General features: G+C 35.6%; 1 protein-coding gene across 6 annotated transcripts; it reads right to left on the bottom strand.

Moving 5' to 3' along the window:
- Positions 1 to 15: 15 nt before the first annotated feature.
- On the bottom strand, positions 16 to 18,524 carry LOC105225471 (uncharacterized). 6 transcript variants are annotated; one of them, XM_019989968.3, is made up of 19 exons: positions 18,408 to 18,524; positions 14,441 to 15,605; positions 9,331 to 9,425; positions 9,208 to 9,237; positions 7,458 to 7,572; positions 7,197 to 7,294; positions 5,877 to 5,997; positions 5,581 to 5,731; positions 4,381 to 4,466; positions 4,201 to 4,325; positions 3,887 to 4,116; positions 2,492 to 3,812; positions 2,192 to 2,406; positions 2,084 to 2,122; positions 1,863 to 1,933; positions 1,401 to 1,589; positions 986 to 1,302; positions 831 to 927; positions 16 to 220 (listed from the first exon to the last, which is right to left on the bottom strand). In XM_019989968.3, exons 2-19 carry the CDS (start codon positions 15,470 to 15,472, stop codon positions 23 to 25), a joined length of 4,530 nt encoding a protein of 1,509 aa, XP_019845527.2. In that variant the 5' UTR covers positions 15,473 to 15,605; positions 18,408 to 18,524; the 3' UTR covers positions 16 to 22. The 6 variants fall into 6 exon arrangements, with proteins under 6 accessions (XP_019845527.2, XP_029405706.2, XP_011202249.2 ...); XM_029549846.2 differs by lacking the exon at positions 18,408 to 18,524 and adding an exon at positions 17,928 to 18,126; XM_011203947.4 differs by lacking the exon at positions 18,408 to 18,524 and adding an exon at positions 17,722 to 17,920.
- Between the last annotated feature and the right edge of the window lie 4,575 nt (positions 18,525 to 23,099).

Genomic DNA, 23,099 nt, shown 5'->3' with positions numbered 1-23,099 from the left:
AATTATTTGTTTGACTTTAAAATTAAAAACATTCTTTGCGGAATGCAAAGCCGTACTGATCGCATTTGTAGCGCAGTGTTTTGCCTAGTTGCGGTGGACCACAGTAGAATACCGTTACCTTGCCCTTCTTCTGCGCCTGCAGCTGCTTAAACACTTTATCCCAGTTTGGACGCCCGGCATTCGTGCGCGTCTTCAGACCAGTAATGAGATCTCGCTTGCCCTGAAATCAAGGAAATTCAATGATTAGAGCAGCGAACTCTATATAAAAAGGTTTTTATTTTGATTTTGATCGCTGAGTTTATATGGCAGTTATAAGCTGTCTGATCTGAACAATTTGCTCAAAGGTCCGTGCCAAATTTCGTAAAAATACCTTGTCTAAAAAACAAGTTTTCCTTGAGTTTCATCGAGCCGTTTGTATGGTAGCTAATTGCTATAGTGGTCCTATATGTATATACAATTTTTTCGGCGATTGTAACGCCTTGGATTGCCTTGGATAATAATCTATACCAAATTTCGTGAAAATATCTTGCCGAATAAAAAGTTGCCCAAGTAAGGACTTGAGTTTGATGGATCAGTTTGTATGTCAGCTACATCGTGTAAACGTCCGATATCGGCGGTTCCGACAAATGAGCAGCCTCTTGAGGAGAAAAAGTCATGGGCAAAATTTCAGATTGATATCTCAAAAACTGAGCTACTACATCTCGTATATACAGACCGGCTCATTATAATTTGTATATACTTTTTATAGGGTCTCTGATGTTTCTTTCTGGTAATATATCCTATTCAGCGTATAATAAGTAGTAAGCAAAGATAGTCCAATAATCACTAACCTTTTCATGTAGTAAATCTAAAGCCAATTGCAGTCCCACTGCCTTCATATCGGTGCGTTGCAGCGCACTGGTTATGTACATATGCATATCTAGGAATCTGAGATATAGAAAGTCATTTAAAAGATTTTTTTTTTAGTTTCAAAATACCAATTTACCTCTCCATTGGTCCACCCAGCTCAGCCTGTTCGATTTCCAGCTGTGACAATAAATTTACAAACCACTCGAATGAGCGCTGATCACGGTTGATCCAAAAGAAGTCCACCTTACGCAAATTCATCACCGTTTTCGGTATATCGCTGGCCCACTCAAAATGACAACGCGGACAGGTGTGCCGAGCCTTCCAGTAGCGATGCATTATGGATTGCAAAATAGATGCGAATGGTGTGACACCGATACCAGTGCCGATGAGCACAGCGTGTTGAGCGCCGAATATATGACTCGACGGCGCTCCGTACGGACCATCGATGAAGATCTTTAGACAATAAGAAAATGTTGTAAGCTTTTAGTATTTGCCATAGACATAAATATATGCGTGAAGCATATTTGTAAACGTGTGTTGAAATCCCAAACCTCTAATACGCCAGCGTCTAGTGTAACCTTGCTACCCGAGTTATGGTTGCCCTGTGGTGGTAGACTGCCATTGCTACCGCGATTTTTGATGGATGTCGAGAGGGAACGCAAAAAGGTCGGTCTGCGAAAACGACCAACTTTAGTTCGCGCTGTTGGATCCTTAGGGTGGGAATTCGAGACATGATTTTGCTTTAGTGTATTATAGCCAATTAGAAATTTAGAGTGTATGCTTTATATAAAGTATTTAATTGAATGGAATGATATCGAAAATACCATAATTATAAGCTTAGTAGGTAGTATATCTAGTAGTGTTATGTATGTATATAGAAGTCATTGAATTTAGTAAGTACTACAAAAGAATTGATAAAAATCTGTCGGATTGAGATATATTAATCCGTAATATATGTATATAAGTAAGTAAGTATATTTGTTCTTAGATATGTATAATTTATATGTACTTACTTCCAATGGTTTGGACACGCTGGCTTCGGAGATTTCAATTGTCGTGCTGGCGGTCTTGTCGACTCCATTTCCTGAGGTAAAGTTAAAAATTTCGAAAGAAGACACATTTTTTAATGATTTTGAAATGCTCGTCAAATGAACAAGCAAAATTTTTTGGGATCCGAAAAACTCTACTCGAATTTAAATATAATTTTTCGGGACCAAAATAGATCAATAATTACCTTTTCCTTCTTCTAGCTCCCTGTATGTGTCCATATTGCCTGAAATGTATTAAAATGATCACAGTTATTACATACATATCTAGAGAATTGTTATGTTTGAGGCCTTACCTCTCGGTGTTGGCGTAAAATCTGGTTCGGCTTCCTCTAGGCTTGGTGTTCTAAAGGCAATTATTGTTGGCTTATTGCGCATGTAACGAAAACTCTGTGCAAGCGATTTATTTTGAGGGCTTAAGTAGGCTAAACCTCCGCTCTGAAGTCGCGCACGCCTGACACGTGACTCGTCGAAAGACCTTTCAGATTCCGAACGACCCAGCGCTCGTAAACTTGAATAGTATGAAAGAGAAAATATTTAACTAATCTTCCTTTCATCTTCATTTGATACCGTTATTATTTTATTGTGACACTTACGCTTTGAGACGTTCCTTCTTTTTAGACTTCATGGCCATATCTGGTAGCGACAGACTCTTTTCGAGCTGCGGTTTACGAGAGTTTAACTTTTGTAAGCGTTTGTCCAATGGCTTTTGGACGGAGTCCACTTGATCGCCTACAAAACCTTCATTCCAGTGACCATCGATCTCCGTTTTCGCAGGCACATCTTTGCGAGAGAAGGTACGTTGCAGCGTCTTCTTAATGCTGCGTATACGATCTGCGTTTTTCGATCCAATATCATTCTCATTGCGGGCATTTGTATTGTCAATGGCCAATTTTGAGGGTTGTTGTATGTGTCGCGCGGGTTTGAGGGGAACATTTTGCATTTGATTTGCGCCTTTACTAGGTAGTAATGCTGAATCATTTGCACCGGGTTTGCCATGTAAGCGTGCTAGATTTTGAGCAAGAAAATCGATTTGCGGCGTTGCGGATGTTTTTGACTCAGTTTTATTGGTAATACACACCAAGTCGGTGGGAATCGCATGTCGGTGCTGTATGATTTCGCCATTTTGGAGTTTCTGTTGTTCTTTCTCGAAATACTGGTACAATCGATTGGTCCATTCGCCTACAGTGCGTATGTGTAGCCACATGTAATCCTCCTGTTCCGGTGCAGAACTAATTGTGAAGGGATGCCATTCATAGTTGGCAATAACCGGTATATTAACAAAGACATAATCACCAGGACGGAAATTGAAGTTAAATGGACGCTTAATGACCAAATGTATAACTTTGGATGGTAAAAGTAAACCGGAACTGATGTAGGTTTTTCCATGTTCGCTTTTCATCCAGACAAAACGCAATATACGCTCCACTATGTACACCAACCCCGGCACCAAAAACCACTTCCAGAAATTCGGACCATGAAACAGTAGTAGAATCCAAAATGGAATATACAATAGATGCGTCCAATAGAAGACTTCGAAGGAACCCTTGCGACGTACGAATGGCTGTGAGCAAATGAACATTATTAACAGGATAATTAGTAGCGCTAAACCAGTGGGGTTTGCACAGCCCGGTATGAGGCCGAACAGCCCTGGACGATCGGTTAGCAGCCATTCGCCGATTGTGTAGTGGCCAGCATTGATTTTCGGATCGTTCACCACAATTATGGAGAAATTGAAAAGATGTGCGATGGTATGAAGCAGACTCAGGATTGACACGACAATGCCGGTCAGTTTGTGAAGATAGATGTGGTTATCGAGAGGCAGGTACGAAGAAAGCCCCTGAGAACGCAGATAGGTAAGAGAATGTCGCAACATTAGCACTAAAATCCAGGCACAATTGAAATTCAGACATTGTCCTACGGGAGTAGAAATAACATTTATTGAATTTTTGGAGGGTACTTTATACATCAACTTAAGAATCTCAACTAACCACATGCGCGCGCAACAATCACAAATCCATTGCTCGCTCGATACTGAATGGCGCGTGAGATGAAGAGGCACAAATTTATGGCAATATAGATGTACAGATACGAAACGAAGGCTTGGTTGTTTTTCATGTAGGCCAAAGTGAGCTGATGTGGCTTGTCAAAGCGCAGTCGCGGACATTTGGACTTCGGTTTTGGAGTCTCCTGCGTCATGGGCACAAGCCAACGATCTATGCTGCACGTCAATGGAATTTCGTTATTATTCATGTTAATACTCGTATATACATATAAAAATATTAAAAGTGAAGATTAGTCTTACGTAATACTGAGGTTTTCTAATAATCCACCATGTTTGCAAATTTGATTTTTTAAAGCTTCATAAGTGATTTCACCACGATTATACGGATCCGCATCTTCAAACATGGCTGTTGTCAGATCTTCAATCTAAATGCGTGTTACTAAGTTAAATCATTAATTTAAAGGTGCTTAAAAACCTTACTTGTTCATCGGAGAATTCCATACCATTTTCCTCCATGCAGGCGCGTATCACATCATGTAGTTCTTTATGCTGTATCAGACCGTCACCTGAGGACATTATAGACATATTTGAAAAAAAAATGTGCCATGTAAGTCAAGAATTCATTTGACCACACTCATTAACAAATATCTTTCTATACTCTTAAAAGTTATATCCCTGATTAGGACAAACATTTGATATGGTTATTATGTGGTCTTAAAAACAGTCTGCTTCGTTAACAATGTTGGTTCAAATTTCTAATCAAAAGCTTTTTATGTTAGTATATAGGACATGTCTTCAGCAAGCTAGACGCCGATATGTTTATTGAAGAATCAGCCAACGAAAGTATTTAACTGCTCCATATTTATGGTTAAGAATATTACCAGCATTGTCCGGAAAGTAATAGGACTGATTTTATTCAGCCGCGATTGTACTTTGGTACCGATGTTCATTGTCTTTTTTGACATCAAAGGCATCGTCCACCACGAATTTGTTCCTCCTGGACAAACTGTCAACGCCAAGTTTTACGTGGAAGTCCTCAAGAGACACAAACGAAGGGTCAATCGGGTCCGACAAGACATCGCAGCTGATTGGAAGGTGCACCACGACAACGCCCCTGCTCACAACGCCTTTCTTGTGAACAGTTACCTAACGAAGGCCGGCATCCCAACGCTTCCGCAGCCGCCCCACGGACTTGTTTTTGTTTCCTTACCTGAAAAGGCCGATGAAAGGCAAGCATTTTGAGACGACAGAGGGGATCCAAGCAACATGCACCTCGGCTCTCAAGGCTATTCCGGAGAATGCCTTCCGTGACGCCTTCAATGCTTGGAAATCGTGCTGGCAGCGCTGCATCGACGCAGAAGGAGCCTATTTTGAAAGTTTTTAAAGAATTGTAACGATTGGTTCAAATCGATTCAGTCCTATTACTTTCTGAACAAACCTTCTATTTATAAAAAAAAGTGAAGAGAGAACTTCTAAATGGCTTCTGAAGGATTTTTATATTATATCTATTATAATTTCTGAGATTTGAACCAACTGTTTTCTAAGTGGTAGACACGCACTTCCTGCACTTGACTACGTCTGTAAATTTTGTAATAAAGGTCATTGTTTGCAGTCTGTGCCATACCAAAACTGTTATGCAATGCCCACCAAATAAGATTCTTGTTCGAGTACTGCACTTACCATCGATATCGTATACTTTGAATAGGAAACGTATTTTATCATCCGCTGACTGGCCGGAGAATTGATGTATGGCATCAATGAACTCTTGCAAAGATATCGAACCCGAGTTATCCTTGTCGAATATTTGAAAGACACGATCGGTAAAGAATGGCTGCATTGAGTGACATCCATGTACAAACAACGAACCAACCAACCAACCATTCGCAACAGCAAGATGAAAGACAAGAAAAACAAAAGTAAATTCAAGGTGTACTCGTACAGTAATAAAATTCGAATTGTTGTTGGTAGTTTCTCACGTTTTTCGATGTTACTATTTTCTGAAATTCTTCACGTCGTATCTCCCGTTCATTGCCCACAGTGCTGCGAAAGAGTTGCTCCAGACGCACCAGGGAGCTCTTATCAAAACCGGTGCGTGGCCTAAGAACGAAGTGAAAGAAAACAAAAATAAAATACCAAACAGCAAGTGAAGTTGTGGTTGTTGTGTTGGTGCGCTCACACCGGCGGTTGCAAGTGCTATAGGTAAATATTTGTGTTTGGCTGGGCAGACAGACGTGAGTGGCGGTCAGTAAAGGTGAAGAAAACATTTTCGGTTAGTTGAGCTCGTGCAATAAATTATAGATTAATTAAAGATTGCGGCTATTGGACGCTGACTGATTAATGGAGCAGCGAATCGTGTGCTTATTGCACTCACGGCCTCGGTTGCTAGAGTTGCACATTAGCACATATCGCACTTGTTACGTTAAAGTGTAACAACTCAAAATTTGAACATTTTCAGTAGAGACGAAAAACTGTTTCCGTAAATATTAATAATATATTACAAAGAAAAAACAATGTAATTGCACGAAAATATCATTAAAAATAATATAACCGTTGTTTCGTTTTTATTTGTCTAGTATTTGCACGAAAATAACAAATTTTTGAGTTATTACTCTTTTCCTGAAATTTTTTTATATACATAGTGGTATTATTTTGAGTTGTCTCTGTGTAACAATTCAAAATGTTACACTTTATGTGATACACTAACGAACCAATTTGATAAAATACTTGGAGACAACTAAAAATGTAACTCTTTAGTTGAGTCGAAAGAAGTCATTCTGAAAACAAAGAGAGAGTCATAACGGTTTTTTTTAACGAAAGACGAGACAAATCACTGAACGATTTTTACAGTGGGTAGAGATGACCACTGCACAGTATTTTCTTGCAAAAAACTAAAATTTGGAAATTTTGAGTTGTTACACTTTAACGTAACAAGTGCGATATGTGTACGCATTTACATAGGAGGTACTAGGGGCACCTACCACGATCGTGTAAGAGTGCAACACTTTTTATTTGCCACTATGGAAATGAAAGCGCTGAAAGCGTGTTCGCAGACGGCGCAGAGGAAGGCTTCTGGATTAGCTTTTGCATTTGCGTTTGCTCTTCGGGCGTGTTAATCGATTTGTTTGCAATTTGTAAGCGTTCAGCACGTACAACGTTCGCGCACTCGTACGTTAGATTTAATGGCGTCAATGGATGTTGCACATTGCCAAATGTTGCGCTAAATATTTGTTTCGTTTGATTGCAAGTGGGTCTGTTTGCGCCACCGGTTTCGCGCAGTCCGGCCGTGGGATACTCACCGTGTGTTGGTCAGGTGTGAAATGAATTCCATTATTTGATTTGTGGATATCAGATTCGTGCCATCAACATCGATCAGACGGTATAGTTTATCCAGGATCTGTATGTGGAAGAAACGGGTAAATTTTATTTTAATGATTTCCCATTGTCCTTGAACTCTTAAACTAATGTGTATAGTTTATGGACTGTAAAATATAAGTATGTGCAATAAGCGCATACAAATCTACTTTAAACTGCAATTAGCAGACAATCGTTTTACTTACACCACGCGCTTGCCAAATTTCTGTAAAGTTCTTTGGTGTGATCTTACTGTTCTCCCCACAAATCACATATGCCACAGACTCGAGTTGTTCGGCGAAATCCATTTGTCTATCATCGCTGTGAATTTAAACAAAACATTGTTTTTAGAGTAGGTGCTTGTTTGTAAATAATTTCTTTCTTTTAACTGTACAATTTTAGTGCAAAATTTAGCCAATGAGTAAGCCACAGACGTCATATTTATTAGTATTTGCAAAGTTTGTTTGAAGAAAAAACATTACAATATTATATTTAAAGCACATGTGGGTATACGCTTCTTCGAAAATTGTTTGTATGTAAATATTTTATTTCTTTAAATATTTGTAATTTTCTCTTGTTGATTCAACCTCCATGGATATTTTTAGGAAATTATGAAAACTTTTGGAAATCATTGGCTGTTGTAGCAGCGGAAAACATTTCTGCAGAAATTTCGAGGAATGGGGCAGAGCTGACTGTGCTTGGATGTATAAAAATCCGGTTCCGTTCCGATTACTTAGATCCAAATATCGTGACAAGAGGGCTCCTACAAGTCATCAAGGTACCTTGTCAATTATGCCAATATCGGAACGGAATAGTACCAAGATCCAATATCAAGATCGCATTAGAGAGGCTCTCGTGTCTATTATAGTTTGGTCGTCTGCCGCATGCAAAATATCTAATTTGCTTGTAAACAGAACATCGTGATGTGATCGTAGAAGAGTAGTTTGCCAATAAAATGATTTCTTCTACGAGTATTTCCAAAATTTTAATATCAACTTAGGGAGAAGCGTTATGAGTCGGTTAAGGCCGTGAAAGGAATTGGAGACTTGCAAAGTGGGCCACCTATCAAATACGGTCACTTTGAAACAATGCATTTATTCCATTCAGATCTTCTTAGTATATTCCAAAAGATTTTTACCTTTTGGCTTTAAAACATTTACACTGGAAGAACTTAATATGTGGCTAACTATACTCGTATTGAAATAAAAGTTTATAACAACATATAACAAAGCGATTTGAGAGACATGTACTGGTAACGGAAGTAAAATCCTTTACATTGGAGTTAAGGATTTATATCTTTTATATCTTGAACAGGCTATATTAAGTTTATAATGTCCAGAAAAAAACATCGGAGATGCTATAAATATAAATGATCAGCGTGATGATCGTAGGTATGTACGATAACAACTCACTCAATTTTTGAGATAACGATGTGGAATTTAAATACGTCCATATCTTGCCATGCAGCTGAATTTTTTTTTGATCTGCCGATATCGGACCTATAGCTGCCCTACAAAACTGATCGATTAAAATTCAACTCAACTTCTTGCATGGAAACTTCTTTTTTGAGAAGAGATCTTTACAAAACTTTGCAGGAATTTCATAGCAATCATACAATTTCCGTACCAATTGCTCACTAAAGCGTATCGAAATTATGAATAAGAATTTCATAAAAACTATTTTTTCCTTATTAAGTAACCTTAATTCGAATTGAGGGTTGTTGATCTATATCAAACAACGTGACTAGAAAGAATAAAATGTTTTTAGTTTTCAGATTTAGTTACATAGTTGCTGTAAAAAATGCACCTGCGCAGGGTATACAGGTAGCTTTGGTATTTTTCTTGTTTATTACAACGTTAAAAGCGTGTTAAAATTTGGCACCAAACATATTTAAATAAAAATAAGCTTTTTTACAACAAAAACTATAGCGACATGTACACAAACGGCTATATTTACCAAGGATCTTCGTATGTTGAGTTCAAAGGACTGCTTGAAAAATTGAAGTTTTTGAGTAAAAGTTTATTCATAATAATTTTTTTAATGAAAATATTAAAAATAATAAAAAATTCTTATACTCACGTTAGACGTCCTTTTAAATGTTCAATCCAACGATCCTGCACCAAGTAACCGTTTCCTTCGAGATCGAAGAGATGGAAGAACTTTTGTTGGAATTCCTATAAAGAAAATATAAATGAATCGCTTATAAGTGGGGTTTGTGTTAACTATGTTCAATTACAGCTTTTTAAAGTGTGGCTGTCAACGGGCAATAACTTTATCTTTAAGCAGTTACATGGGTTTACGAGTTTCAAAAGCGATTTTTTTATTGTCTTATTAAATTCTACAATACCTCTAGAATATTGTCCTAAATAAAGTCAAGTTGATCCGTGTAATAGTTTCGGCGATACAGCTTTGAGAACATGTGCGCTTGACGCTAGCTAAATGAGCCGTCTTTAACCGCGTTTTTCTATAAGCAGTGTTTTTGAAGTCGGTTTGCAAGATTTCTCGAGGACTTCTCAACCGATCTTTATGAAATTGTTCGCCGGTTTTTGAGATACAATTCTTAAAGACTAGGACGAAGGATTTTTTTCGATTACACTTCTTTGAAACAAAAATTTTGCGAAATTTTCACTGAAATTTAAATTTTTTTGTAAAAATGTATGGCAAAAATCGCCCAAGTTTTAAGTTAAGGTTTTAACTAAAACACTTTTTCAATCTTTATGATCCTGTAAGGTGCTATCCTGGCAACGTGGACGCATCTTTTTTTCGAGAGCTCTCCGGAAATGGCGTCGCAATAGCCGAGTTTAAAATAATTCCAAAAACTTTAGAATTTCTTTGAATACATGTATGTATGTTTGTAAGAATTGTGCAAGCTAACTTCACACGCATGCTCTCTGGTTCAGCTGTTGTCGAGACAGTGAGGAAGCAATATTACGCAAGGCGCTGAGGGAAATGTGCCCTGCACATAATTTTTATACCCTGAACAGGGTATATTAAGTTTGTCACGAAGTTTGTAACACCCAGAAGGAAGCGTCGGAGACCCTATAAAGTGTATATATAAATGATCAGTATTTTGAGCTGAGTCGATATAGCCATGTCCGTCTGTCTATCTGTCAGTCTGTCTGTATCGTTTTGAAATTTTGCAAACGTCATTTTGTTTTCAAGAAGCTGCTCATTTGTCGGAACGGCCGATATCGGACCACTATAACATATAGCTGCCATATAAACTGAACGATCGGAATCAAGTTCTTGTATGGAAAACTTTGACATTTGACAATGTATCTTCACTAAATTTGGTATAGATTATTTTTTAAGGCAACAATGTAATTTCCGAAGAAATTGTTCAGATCGGATTACTATAGCATATAGCTGCCATACAAACTGAACAGATAGTTACTAACAGAAATGCACCTGTGAAGGGTATTTAGCTTCGGTGCAACCGAAGTTAACGTTTTTTCTTGTTTTCATTATGAATGCTTTATGATGCTTAAAGACAATCAAATGAAGAATTTTAGGGTCTAATTCGTCGTCCATTTGTAAACTATCATAATTTGTAATTTTTTCCCCTGTATTCAGTAATGTTTACAATTTTATTATGGAAAGAACAACGTTTACAAATTATTCTCTATTATTATCAAAATAATAATAAATAATTAAGAAAATAATCATCTCAGATGTGGTTCACATTCATATGAGTGGTGCAGTAAATAAACAAAACTGTCGATTCTGGTGCGAAGAAAATCCACAAATTATTCATGAGCAATCATTACATTCACCTAAATTGACAGTTTGGCGTGGTTTTTGGTTTGGTGAAATCATTGGTCTGTACTTTTTTCGAAATGAAGCTGGTGGCACCGTTGCTGTCAATGAAGACCAGTATAGATCAATGATAACCAATTTTTTCTGGCCGCACTTGGAAGAAGTCGATCTTGATAACAACTGGTTCCATACGTGCCACCTACATAGCTATGCAACAACCGAATTATTGTGAGAAAAGTTTGGAGATTCGATTATTTCAAGACATTGCGGTATTGAATGGCCTCCAAGAAGTTGTGATTTAACACTATTAGAGTACTTCTTTTGCTGTTATTTGAAGTTATTGGTCTTTAGCAATAAATCATACTCTTTTCAAGCTTTAGAAGTCAATATTGAACGTGCTATTCATGACATACGACTTGATTTAGTGGGAAAAGTACTCGAAAATTGGTTAATGGAATTCGTTCCCGCAAAGGAAGTCGTGGAGGCCATTTGAATGATGTTATATTCAGAACTTAAATTTATCGATAAAAAAACATTTGAATTTGCTTATCATTTAGCGTGTTTTTTCTTTGAAAAGATGTCATATCACTCTTATTCGGAAATTATGTATTTTTAGATCTTTCATAGCTATATTGATTTTGATGCGATTTATGCGTAAGTGATTTAGAATGTGTTCTTTTTAAACTCTCTTTCGCTCTTATTGTAGATCTGACAGTTATACAGTTTACCTATATAAACAACAATGCTTTAAGATTTTTAGGTTCCAGGTTTCATAACCGTTGACCTCCATGTTGATACTACTATAAACGAAGCAAATCGTAAAAATCGTAAGTTGAAACATTGTGATGGATAACTTCATTATAAGTGTCTGATTTTCATAAAAATATCGCAACAGTATTCGTTATTTACGGTCTGTGTAAATTCTAATAATGCTTGGAAAAATTAAATCTTTGGTCGCTAGTTACGTAGCAGAGTTTTCTATCATACCATTTATTGTGGATCGAACCAAGTTCCTTCTCATTGGAAAAATCTACCGAATCATTCGTTTTTGATGATTTATTTGCGATCTAAAAATTCTTTGGATTGAATCTACACCCTTCAAAAATTTCTACTGAGAATTTCTGCAATTTTTATTCACATTTTACAATCGGAATTGAAGTTTATGAGGAAACTATTTATAAACGAATATATAAAAAATTATATTGTGTATAAGTATTAATTAAAAATAATCAACAAATTACTGATTGATGTGCATTCTCCTCATTATGTCTATTTGTTTGTTTCTTTACAAGATATTTAAAATTTGCTTTAAGCAAAAAAAAAGCCGGTTGTTAGTGCGCTTTTCTCATTGTTGCTACCAAAGATAAATCATTATATGCAAATGAAAAACTGCACTGTAGAAAAATTAATAAACTAAAAACTTTCTTTTAACAAGTGTGAGTCTTATGCTTGATTCGTCTGTTAGTCTAGAGTGTCTTATTACATATATACAAGCGATAAGTACTTTTTACATGGCATTATTCTATGAGATGTCAATGTCCAGATGTCAATTAGAAATATAGCTGGTTAAAAAATTCAAGTTAGAAGCCATTATATGTGTCTTGTACTAGATCTAATGATATAATACTCAAGGAACAAGTATTAGTTCCACGGATTTTAAACAATTGAGTAAGACACTTTTTGAATTCTATGTATTTCGAAAAAAAAAATGTTAAAAAGAAATTTCGTGCGTGGAAACATTATTTTTAGATGAAAAGAATGTTGCCAATAAGGGAAAGTGTATATTTGGACCTTTGTGCCAGGCGAACTAATCATTTATAAGTGGTTTGCAAATTTCCGTACAGACCAAATGAACCCCGAAGACAATGAAAGTAGTGAAAGTAAAAAAAATCAAATGATGAAGATGGATGTAATATTCAAAAATTTAAAAATTAAATTCGGTGACAAGAAAACGAATCTTGTTTGAGAGATAGTTTACTCTGAATTTTATCTGAATTTATCTGAATTTGGGGGTGCTCTGTGGAAATCTGTGTCTCAATCAGTTTATTAATTAATTCATAAATAAGCTTTTATTTTTATTGGCTAAATTGCATAAATGAGCATCATTTTTTATGCATCTAATATACAATATTCTCATCCCCTGACCCCCAGCTCTTTTTATTGTTCTCAGACCTCAAAGAATGGCAGTTGGGAGTAAATCAGCGAGACTGAGGCTTCAGTTGATTTGAAAATTTGATTTGAGTATTAAAGTGGAATTTTGTTAAAAAATGTGATTTTCTATAAAACCACAAGAACTTTTTGGCCTGCTTATTATCTAAAAGCAGATAATTGTTGATTTAAAAATATAATAATTATTTAATGACAACTACATAATTCAATTACGTTTCATATTGAATTGTAACATTCTATAGATTTTATGTAAGACATTGTTTTACTGCGAAATAATTTGTTGAATATTAATTATTACTCTTTAATTTCTTTATATTTACTTTGAAAAGTCATACCCCTAAACTTAATCAACAGGTTTAAAGAACATTAAGCATCTGCTTAGCTTCTTTATACTTACATGTACAGTTATTGCAAGTGAAAACAAAAAATGATTAATGCAAATATTTGAAATAATTTGCATACCGGAGATAATATATGCAAATCGCGAAGATACCAGCTAATCAATCGAATAGTTTTATTGACTGGCTTTTATTTAGTGGAAAGAGTATTGAAGGTCTCTTTGAGACGTAAAGTATTACTTGTACTTCATACACCTTGAATCTTGCACAATAATCTATATTTCTTAAATTTTTATAGATTGTTGACCAGATTTTTTGAAGCTAATTTTTTTTTACTAAAATTACTTCTTTTTTAGGCCGACATACGCTCCTACATCGTATATTTCTGTTATGCTGAGCAGTACAATAAAAACTGCCGTTTAAACATCTTCATTTCAATTCGCTATTACAGCTTAATGATTGGTAAACTCAGTGTCATCACATTGATTGTGTTGAAAATAGGTAAACAAAAAAATTCAGATATGGACCAAAATGCGAAACTTGTTTTAAAATATGCAGCCGCTGTTTAGCGTTAACCAAAAATATTCATTAACCGGCTTTACTTTTGGAATCCCTTTTGCCGATTTCTTTCATTGTTGTTGTATGACACATATCATTCCAAAAATTTACATTATTTAAGCATAAACATGTACATATATATGCTAATTTGGACGATTACATGCCTAAATACATATTTACACATACATATATGTATAGACAAAGTATTTTTTTGAAAGAAACTCGAAACACGGCTAATAAGTGACCTAATTCAGTAAAACTATAAAAATCAAAGCCCGACTAAGACGTCTTTAGTAGAGCAGATATTTCATTAATTACTATAAGCTCAACGTAGGTAAAGCTCAGCTGTTATCAGTCATGAAACTCACCTTCTCCAGCACCAGTTTCCGGAATGCCTCACGAGTGTGCTTGCCCTCGGCGAGCAGTGCGCTACACTCGGATATCAGTAGCCAGCGCAGTTTTTCACGCCTCGCCTCCACTTCCATCGCGCTGAAATTCTTATCTAAATTGAGGTTGTAGCGGTCAATGTATCTGGCCACGTGAGACTGCTCTTCGCTTATCTCTTCTAATTGTGCCGAGGTAGTTGGTTCCGCCAGCTGCACGTTGCTGAGGGTGGTGGTGAATGTCTTTCTCGGAGCTGCGCCGGAGGTTGGTGCGGTATTTGTAGAAACTATTGACTGTGATTTGGTTATTTGGTTTTGGTTCTGGTGCTGCTTTTGTTCTTGTGCCTGCGCTGTCGACGATTGTTCGATGTTGTTGTCTAATTCAATCACAGCAGGTGATACGCTAACATTGTTAGCTGTTGCTGTTGTTGTTGCTGAAGTTACCGCTGTTGTTGGCGTAGTTGTGTTGACGTTGGGTAATTTATGCACTTGCACTTTATCCAATTCATCATCGCTGGTATTTACTTCTTGCGCTCTTACATTTGGCGCTGCAGCAGCTCCACCGCTACCACCGACTTTAGCGAGTCGCTTTACTTTCTGTGGTGGCTGCTTGAGATTTATTTGCTTGCTGCTTGTGCTGATTTCGTTATGGCTCGTTGGTGGTGGGCTATATGGCTCTGGCTGGTGATCTCGAGCGCCGTGCAATTGTTCCAGATATTGTGCCGCCTGTAGCAGCACATGATTAACGGCGGTTAGCTCCTCTTCGGTGACGGAGCTCGGCGCTGTAAATACACTGTTGTTGTGATCGTTGGCTTCGCTGCTGTCATTACTCGCGTCGGTTGCGTTGGTGCTAGTGGCTGGCACCGTGGCGTTTGTTTCATTAAAAGGAAAATCATCTGAGAAAGATACCTTCTTCGGCGATCGCGTTGGTGTGGGTGGCACCTCCAGCGATTTAATGGAGGACACAGAGCCACGCGGGTTTTCTTTAGAAGTATGATTCTTATGATTGGAGTCCATTTTTGAGATTTCGAAGTTTTTTTCGGTTTAGGAAAGAATTATTTATTATTTTATAAACACATTGGCGCAAGAATAATTGAGTTGTTTGTATGTCTGTAGTATCAAGAAGGGCTCATCGGCATAATACTGGAAACTGTGAGTATAATATTTATGATTTATGTTTAAATTTTTATTGATTAAATGGATTGAAATATAAAAAGTTAATTTTTTTATGTTAACACTTAATTAAAAAATATAAAAAATTAAAACTTTTTATTTAATAAATAACTATTTTTATATGCAATTTTAGCTTTAATTAAAATATTGCTTGATCAATTTTTTATATAACTTTTTCTTGTACTCGCTTTTTCATAAACTTTATATTATGTACATCCCAACTTTATTTTGTTATAAAAACTCAACAAAAAACACACTTTGAGCATTACACATTGCATAACATTGCATTTTCCACCGAATTCATTACATAATTAATATTTGTACAAATTTGCTCCGAGTGGCACTATTAACGATTAAGCCGAATCGAACGTGACTTTTGCTGAATACCGTAAATTGGTGCCTTGATGAGGGTATTTTACTTGCTTGCTGTATTTATAAATTATTATTTCAATTTTGCTTTAAAGCGATTTTCATAAATTGTGAAAAACTTATTTTCGAAAATATTTTTGCACTATTGCACAAACAAATTTGGTTACAAATTTTCTTTATAATTTCACCATATGTTAAAAATTAGTTCACGCCGCGCCAAATTAATTTTTTTTAGATCGTACGATAAGCTCGAAGCAATTTGTTCGTTAAACTTTCTACAAAACTTTGCTAAAGCTTCCAACAAATTTGTTTCTAATAAACAGTTGCCAACAAAAACCGATCGTTAACTCAGTGTGGGAGTCTAATCTGATATTCTGGGCAATTTGTTTTTCGAGTTGTTTCACAGCTTAGTCGTTTTTCAATGCTTTTCGTATATTTTGTTAATTGAACATATATTTATATATATATTATATATATTTTGTTAATTTACGTATTTGCTCATAAGTTCTTATACAAAATAATTAAAGAAAGATAGCATCACATAATTTTTGAACCACTTTTTGCTAGAGAATATTTCCGATTCGTTTGTACAGTTGTCTTTAAGGGGTTACATGGATTCACGGGTCTCAAAAAACCAAATCTTTTTATTGTCTTGTTAAATTTTAGAACAGCTGTAGAATGTTTTGTTCTCAATTTTCAAGTTGATCGGAGTAATAGATTTGGAGATACGGTCTTGAAAACTTGTGAACTCGAGACTAGCTAAGCTAAGTGCGCGGCCTTTAAACGCATTTTTCTCGAAACTGTGTTTTTTAAGTCGGTTGGCAAGATTTCTCAAGAACTGCTCAACCAATCTTCATGAAATTTTTCACAACTTTTTGAGATATAATTATTAAAGAATTGGACGAAGGATTTAAATTTAAATTTAAAAAAATGACGAGAAATTTTAATTTTTTTGTAAAAATGCCTGCCAATTTCAGTCTTTTTCCTTCGTTTAAGTTCTAAGTTAAGGTTTTAACTGAAAAACGTATTTTTTTTACTTTAGAAGATCCTGTGATGAGTTATTCTGCCATCACGGATGCATCTTTTCTCTGATGGGTCACCGAAAATGGCGACGCAATGCTCGAGTATAAAATATTTTTTTTCCAAAAATTTCAGAATTTCTTTGTTATTAGTGTGTGTTTGTAACAATAAACAATTCTAATAAAATATTTAATTTTTATATGAGGAAAAAAACTGTTGAAATAAGGCTGTTCTTCACCCGAGGAAACCCATGTAACCCCTTATGCCATTGATGTTGGAATTCACATCTCCCATATTAAAAAACAAGCTTTTGTTACTTGCGTTTTTAATATTGTTAAAAATTACAAAAAATTTTGAAATATATTTTTATTTATTACTTTTTTTTAAATATTACTTTTTAACTTATTTATATGTCGTTACACTCTTCGTCGAAAGCAGAGTAAAAAAAAGGCCTCATACTGGGTAAAACTTTTTTAAATAAAACCATCAGCCTTTTAACAAAATTCATAAAAACACTGCATAAAAAAATATAATCATCATTTCCATTTTAAAAATTTTTCACAATAACAATTTTATTTCATATGCTTGAAAATTATTTTCAAATTTTATAACATTTCTTTCCTTTCAAAATCTTTAATATTTTTGCGATAACTTTGCATCAATTTCACAATTCACTACGGGCATTCCAAATTTCTTGTACGCACTTGTTTGTAACTGTTGCCGTCCTTGGGCAGGATGTCTAGGAACAGGTTTTCGCGCGCCACTTGCCGATATCGAACGCACGCACAACAACTAATTAACGGACCTAATAAAAGCCAAAATGGCAAAGAGCGCAAATCAAAAACGAACGGAACCGCGCACGTATTCAGCGCAGCTTGCAAACTCGTACTGAAAGTGAAAACGAACTCACAATTCACAATTCCGCAGAGCAGCAACGCAAACGACGGCGGTGGCTGGGGTGGCGACGCTGATTCCGGCCCCTCGATAAAAATCGTACACACGCGCACACAAATGCAGACGCACAATGCACAGCGCTCAGTTTGAGTGACGGAGCGCACTTGAGTTTGAGTGGAAATGCACTTCGCATGCAAGTTGCAACTTCTTGCGTTCCACACGAATGCAACTCTAGCTACCGAACACACTGGACACTATGACTGTCAGCCGATTGGATGCTAACACGACTCGACCAGAGACTGCAAGGAGCCAATCGTTTGTTGATTCACGATTGGTGCGCGTCGTTGCCGCGTTCGTCAGCAATAGCATAACATTGGTGCGCATGCGCCTGCGCTGTTCGTATTAACTCTATCGTGCAAGGTGAATAATAATAATGAAAATATATAAAATACGTTGGCGCGCCGTTTTACACACACATATTTAAAATAAAAATTACTTGTTGTTGTTACGCCGTGTTCTAAGCCGTTTTTTGTTGTTGTTGTTTAAATAATATTTTAAAGCAAATATTCGAACCGAAACGATTTGTTGCGCTGGATCCGGCGCGTACTAACAATTAAAACGTACTGAACGTCCGGTTGTTGGCGAACTGCTACGTGCCTGTGCCAGATTGCCACGGCAAAAATACGAGCTGTGCAATTGTTTTTTTTCCGTTTAACGCTTAACTGTTTAACATTATACATAAACATTTCGAAGTTCTCGTCTTGATTTAGATTTGTATACTCTTATTTTTGTATTTTTTTTGTTTGAAAATTTATTGTGTATGGGTGCTTTGAAGATTTTTGCTTCTTATTAAGTTTTAGCGCTTGCAAAAGTGGTTGCATTTGTAAATGTATTGAAGGGTCAAGTATGAGTATCGGTATTTGTGTGCGCGGCTCAATAAGGGGAGCGCAAATAATAAATAATTAAGAAACAGTAAATACTGAAAATAAAGCGAAGCAAACGAATGCAGTGTAATAAAATTTAACTCGTTTATTGCGACTCCGAAAATTATTTAAGGGCTTTCCCACGGCTACATTTCACTTTTTTGCATTGAAGCGACTTTTAAGCAGTAGACTCAAGATCAAATATGACCCGGACTGACCAAAAAAATTGAATTTTCCGATATTTGTATTTTTATAAGCGCCAGAGCTGATACAATGCCAATGCATATTCTAATTTTTATAAGCCTCCGCTGGGATGACCTTCAGCGCCTTCAATGAATTTTGGTTTTTCTGTTTCTTATTATTTTTGAAGCGCTATTCGTTATATTGTTGGACAGTTTTGATGCAATATTTATATACTTACATCTCACCAGTAATGTTGCGTTAGATTAAAAGGTTACATGGGGTTTCTCGAGTAAAAAAGGCCTTTTTTCAACAATTTTTTCTCATATAAAAAATGAAATGTTACCGCGTTGGCAGGATAATTCCTCTAACTAAAGTGAAAAAATACGTGTTTTAGTTAAAACCTTAACTTTGAACTTGAACGAAGGAAAAAAACTGAAAATTGGATTTTTGGCAGACATTTTTACAAAAAAATAGAAATTTCAGTGGAAGTTTCTCAACATTTTTTTTTCAAATGGTTGTATCTAATCGAAAAATAATAATTTATCCAAGTCTTTAGGCATTGCATCTCAAAGACCCGTGTAAAATTTCATGAAGATCGGTTGAGTAGTTAACGAGAAATCTTGCCAACCGACTTTAAAAACACAGTCTCGAGTAAAACGCTTTTAAAACGTAGAACATAGCCTAACTAGCCTCGAGCGCAGAAGTTCTCCAGGCTGTATCTCTGAAATTATTACACGCATTAACTTGAAAATTTAGGACAATATTTTAGAGGTGTTGTAGAATTTAATAAGACAATAGGATTTTTGAAACCCATAAACCCATCTAACCCCTTAATTTAGGGTTCTGAGCTACGTTGCCAAGCATCCCTTTTGTGACTTCTACTCGACGTTGTTTTTGCCAAAGAAAAGTTTAGCATCGAAATGCTTCATACCCAAAACATTAACAAAAATATCTTGAGTCGATCCATAAGTATATTGGGACTCACCGCTATATTTTTGTTACCATCACGACGATTTCAAGTATTGCTTTGTTTTCGCGTCCTGAACAAATAGTTGCTAAACACACACATATGGAGGTCAAATTTCGCACGAACATAAAAAAGGGGTATATCAATCTAAGAAAATTGTTTTTTCTTTATCGATTTGGTATGCGCGTACTTTACATACATAAATGGGCAAGTCCGGGTCAATTTTGATCAGATGAAATATATGCATGAACAAATAACAATTGATTTCTGTGAACTATTTACAACAATTTAAAAAAAAATTCTAGTTTTCAATATATTTTTCAATTTGCTTTCAAAATAATACTTTCAACAACAGAATAATCGAAAATAAGTTTTCAAAATTTTTCTTTAGCTTTTTATTAGCTAAAATAATTATTTGAATTTTCTACTTGGAAATACATATGCACATTAATGACAAACTTAGTAGAAATTAATTGTTTATAAAAACTCTAGTTTTATAAATTGGTAATATACAATATTAAAAAAAAAAAAAGATTTCAAGCTTCCAAGCTTCCATATAAAATGGTGTCGATTTTATTTATGTTCCTGGGAAAAGTGATTAAAATTGCAGCCAGTAGCTCTTTATGCCTTCAAAGTCTTAAGCTCGTGCGAATGTATGTACACCTATACGAGTTCATATGTATGTATGTATATATGTACATATATAAGCACGCTCGCACATAAATATTAAAATCAAGTAATATAACAAGATTGATTCATAAATCGAAAGTTTAACCTACACACATTCATTATGAGTATTATTAATTTTTTGTTTGTTTGTATATACAAATATATGTACGTATGAAAGAATGTATATATATGTGCATGTATTTCTCGGCTGACTTCCGAGTAATGAATGCTACTACGTGCAAATGCTTGTTTTTGAAATTGTTAAAAACCAACACACACACACATACACGTTGTGAGCCGTAAACGCAGAAGTTGCTTGCCATAATTCTCATTGTTGGATTTTTCTTGCGTAATTAACAACAATTTTATAAATAGTCTTGTGCAGCTAATTTAACATCTGTTGTCCAATAATTTGGTGTTTATGAAAATATTTGTATCGGCTACGAGTTGCATTTTCCCCGCCAATTCTTGTGGTAACTCTTTTTGAATTTCAACTGAAAATAAAATCATTCTTAGACGTGTTTCATTTTTTTTTATTTTCTTTTACTTGTTCGCTGAGGTGCTTTGATAAGGCGTTGTTGTTGTTGTTGGCTGCGCTAAAATTAACATTTAGCAATTTGTTGTCTTTGACGTTGTGTAATTTAAAATTTGTTTATATCTCGAGACGTTCGTTCACACTGCTTTATTGGCAGTTGGCGTTACTGCTTCGCGTTTCTATCTTATAAATACAATGACAGGTACACAAATATGACTAGTTATTGGAAAACCAAGTATATTCTGTAGAACGCGTCGCCAGAGCAGTGGGGGAGAGAGGGGAGGTCGGAAACAATTCCTCCCGGGGGTTCTCAGAATGCTCTGCAGCAAGGTTTTGCATATTTTTTCTCAAAGAATTCACTGCTATAATTTTCGGGTCGATTTTTGGTCTTATATAGGTTAATAAAGTGGAATATTGAAATAAAATAAAACGAAAGCTTCAATTTCCGGCATGAAATAGTCGGTTATCATGGCGCTATAATGGTCGCCATTGACGGTTACATTCTCACCGCATCATTTTTGAAAATATACAAACCACACCAAGCCGTTGTTTTTTCTGCGTGAAATGGTAGCTCTTGAATCTCTACCGGTTGCTCTTTGACATAAATGCGTCGAGTTTGCTTGTTTACATACTCATTGAGCCACATGTGGGCCTATCGCTGAACAAAATTTGGCTCGAAAACGTCCCCTTGGAACTTTTCAAGAACCCATAGAGCGAAGTGAGGCCGTTTGTGAAGGTTGGGCGGCTTCAATTCATGAACAAGCTGTATTTTATATGCTTTCAATTTTCTTCACTGGGTGCTGGACATGGATTATTTGGTCGAATATTATCCAATAATGAATGCTGGATGTTTGATTGCAAATGTTGTTCAGACGTAAGTCTTCTGTGATGATATGCCAAACAATTTTGAACAAAAATAACATGATATCTTGACACGACTCACGCGTGATCTGTCCAAAAAAGACTACTGAAAAAAAAATCACCCGTTACTTATCTCGCATAGTATCCCACATATTGTACACATTGCTGCTTAGTTCAAAAAGAAATCACCCGATAGCATTAAATTTTGGTTATGCCTATTATGAGTCAAAGATCTTGTTAAACCGTCTCCTTATTATAGAATATTATATCTTTAATTCAGAAAAGTTAAAAGCATGGTGGAATCCACTCGTTTTCATTGAACTTCTTTGTTATAACCAAAAAGAAAAAAAAAATATACATATGAAACCATAAAAAGGTCCCATAAAAGTTTTCATGTACATTTTAGTATGTACCGTCTGCTGGTATAAACAAACACATAATTAAGTTAACTAAAAAATTTTTCTTATAGAAGAACAAACTGTATTCTGTATAGAGTAAACATTTTTAGCAAGAGAAAAAGCAAATACATATATGTACATATAAATCAGTGCTTGGTCTATGGGCAGCAACATCGACCATCGACATAAATCGTGTACCAAAACAATTATAAATTACATACCAGCAGGCGAAAGGCGTAATAATTTAAGCAGAGTCAACTAATGGAAAATTTGGCAGGGCGTTCTAAATGAAAATGAAATCCTGCGCACCAAGGTAGCTGTAAATTTATGCACACGGTGGGGAATTTGTAATGTTTTAATACAAATGTAGTTTCGTAGGCAGTGTTAAGGAATTAATATTTTTATGTGTTAAAAGTGTAGTAGAAGAAAACAATGAGCAAAAGTTCAATGGAATTACCTAAATCCAAATACATCGCTACCGAAAATAATTATTTGCGTCCATTCATTTATTAGTCTTACTGAATTCATTTTAAGTAACAAAATATACGCAATATTAACATAAATTTACCGATAAATATGACCTGGATTAGGAAAAATAAATTTTCCCGTATAGCCTTCAAAATAGGCTGCAGAAAAAAACAAGTATGCAAAC

The sequence above is a fragment of the Bactrocera dorsalis genome, chromosome 3, assembly GCF_023373825.1.
Source record: "Bactrocera dorsalis isolate Fly_Bdor chromosome 3, ASM2337382v1, whole genome shotgun sequence".
Taxonomy (NCBI): domain Eukaryota; kingdom Metazoa; phylum Arthropoda; class Insecta; order Diptera; family Tephritidae; genus Bactrocera; species Bactrocera dorsalis.
Note: the sequence above shows the minus strand (reverse complement) of the source record. Positions and strands in the feature narration are given on the sequence as shown.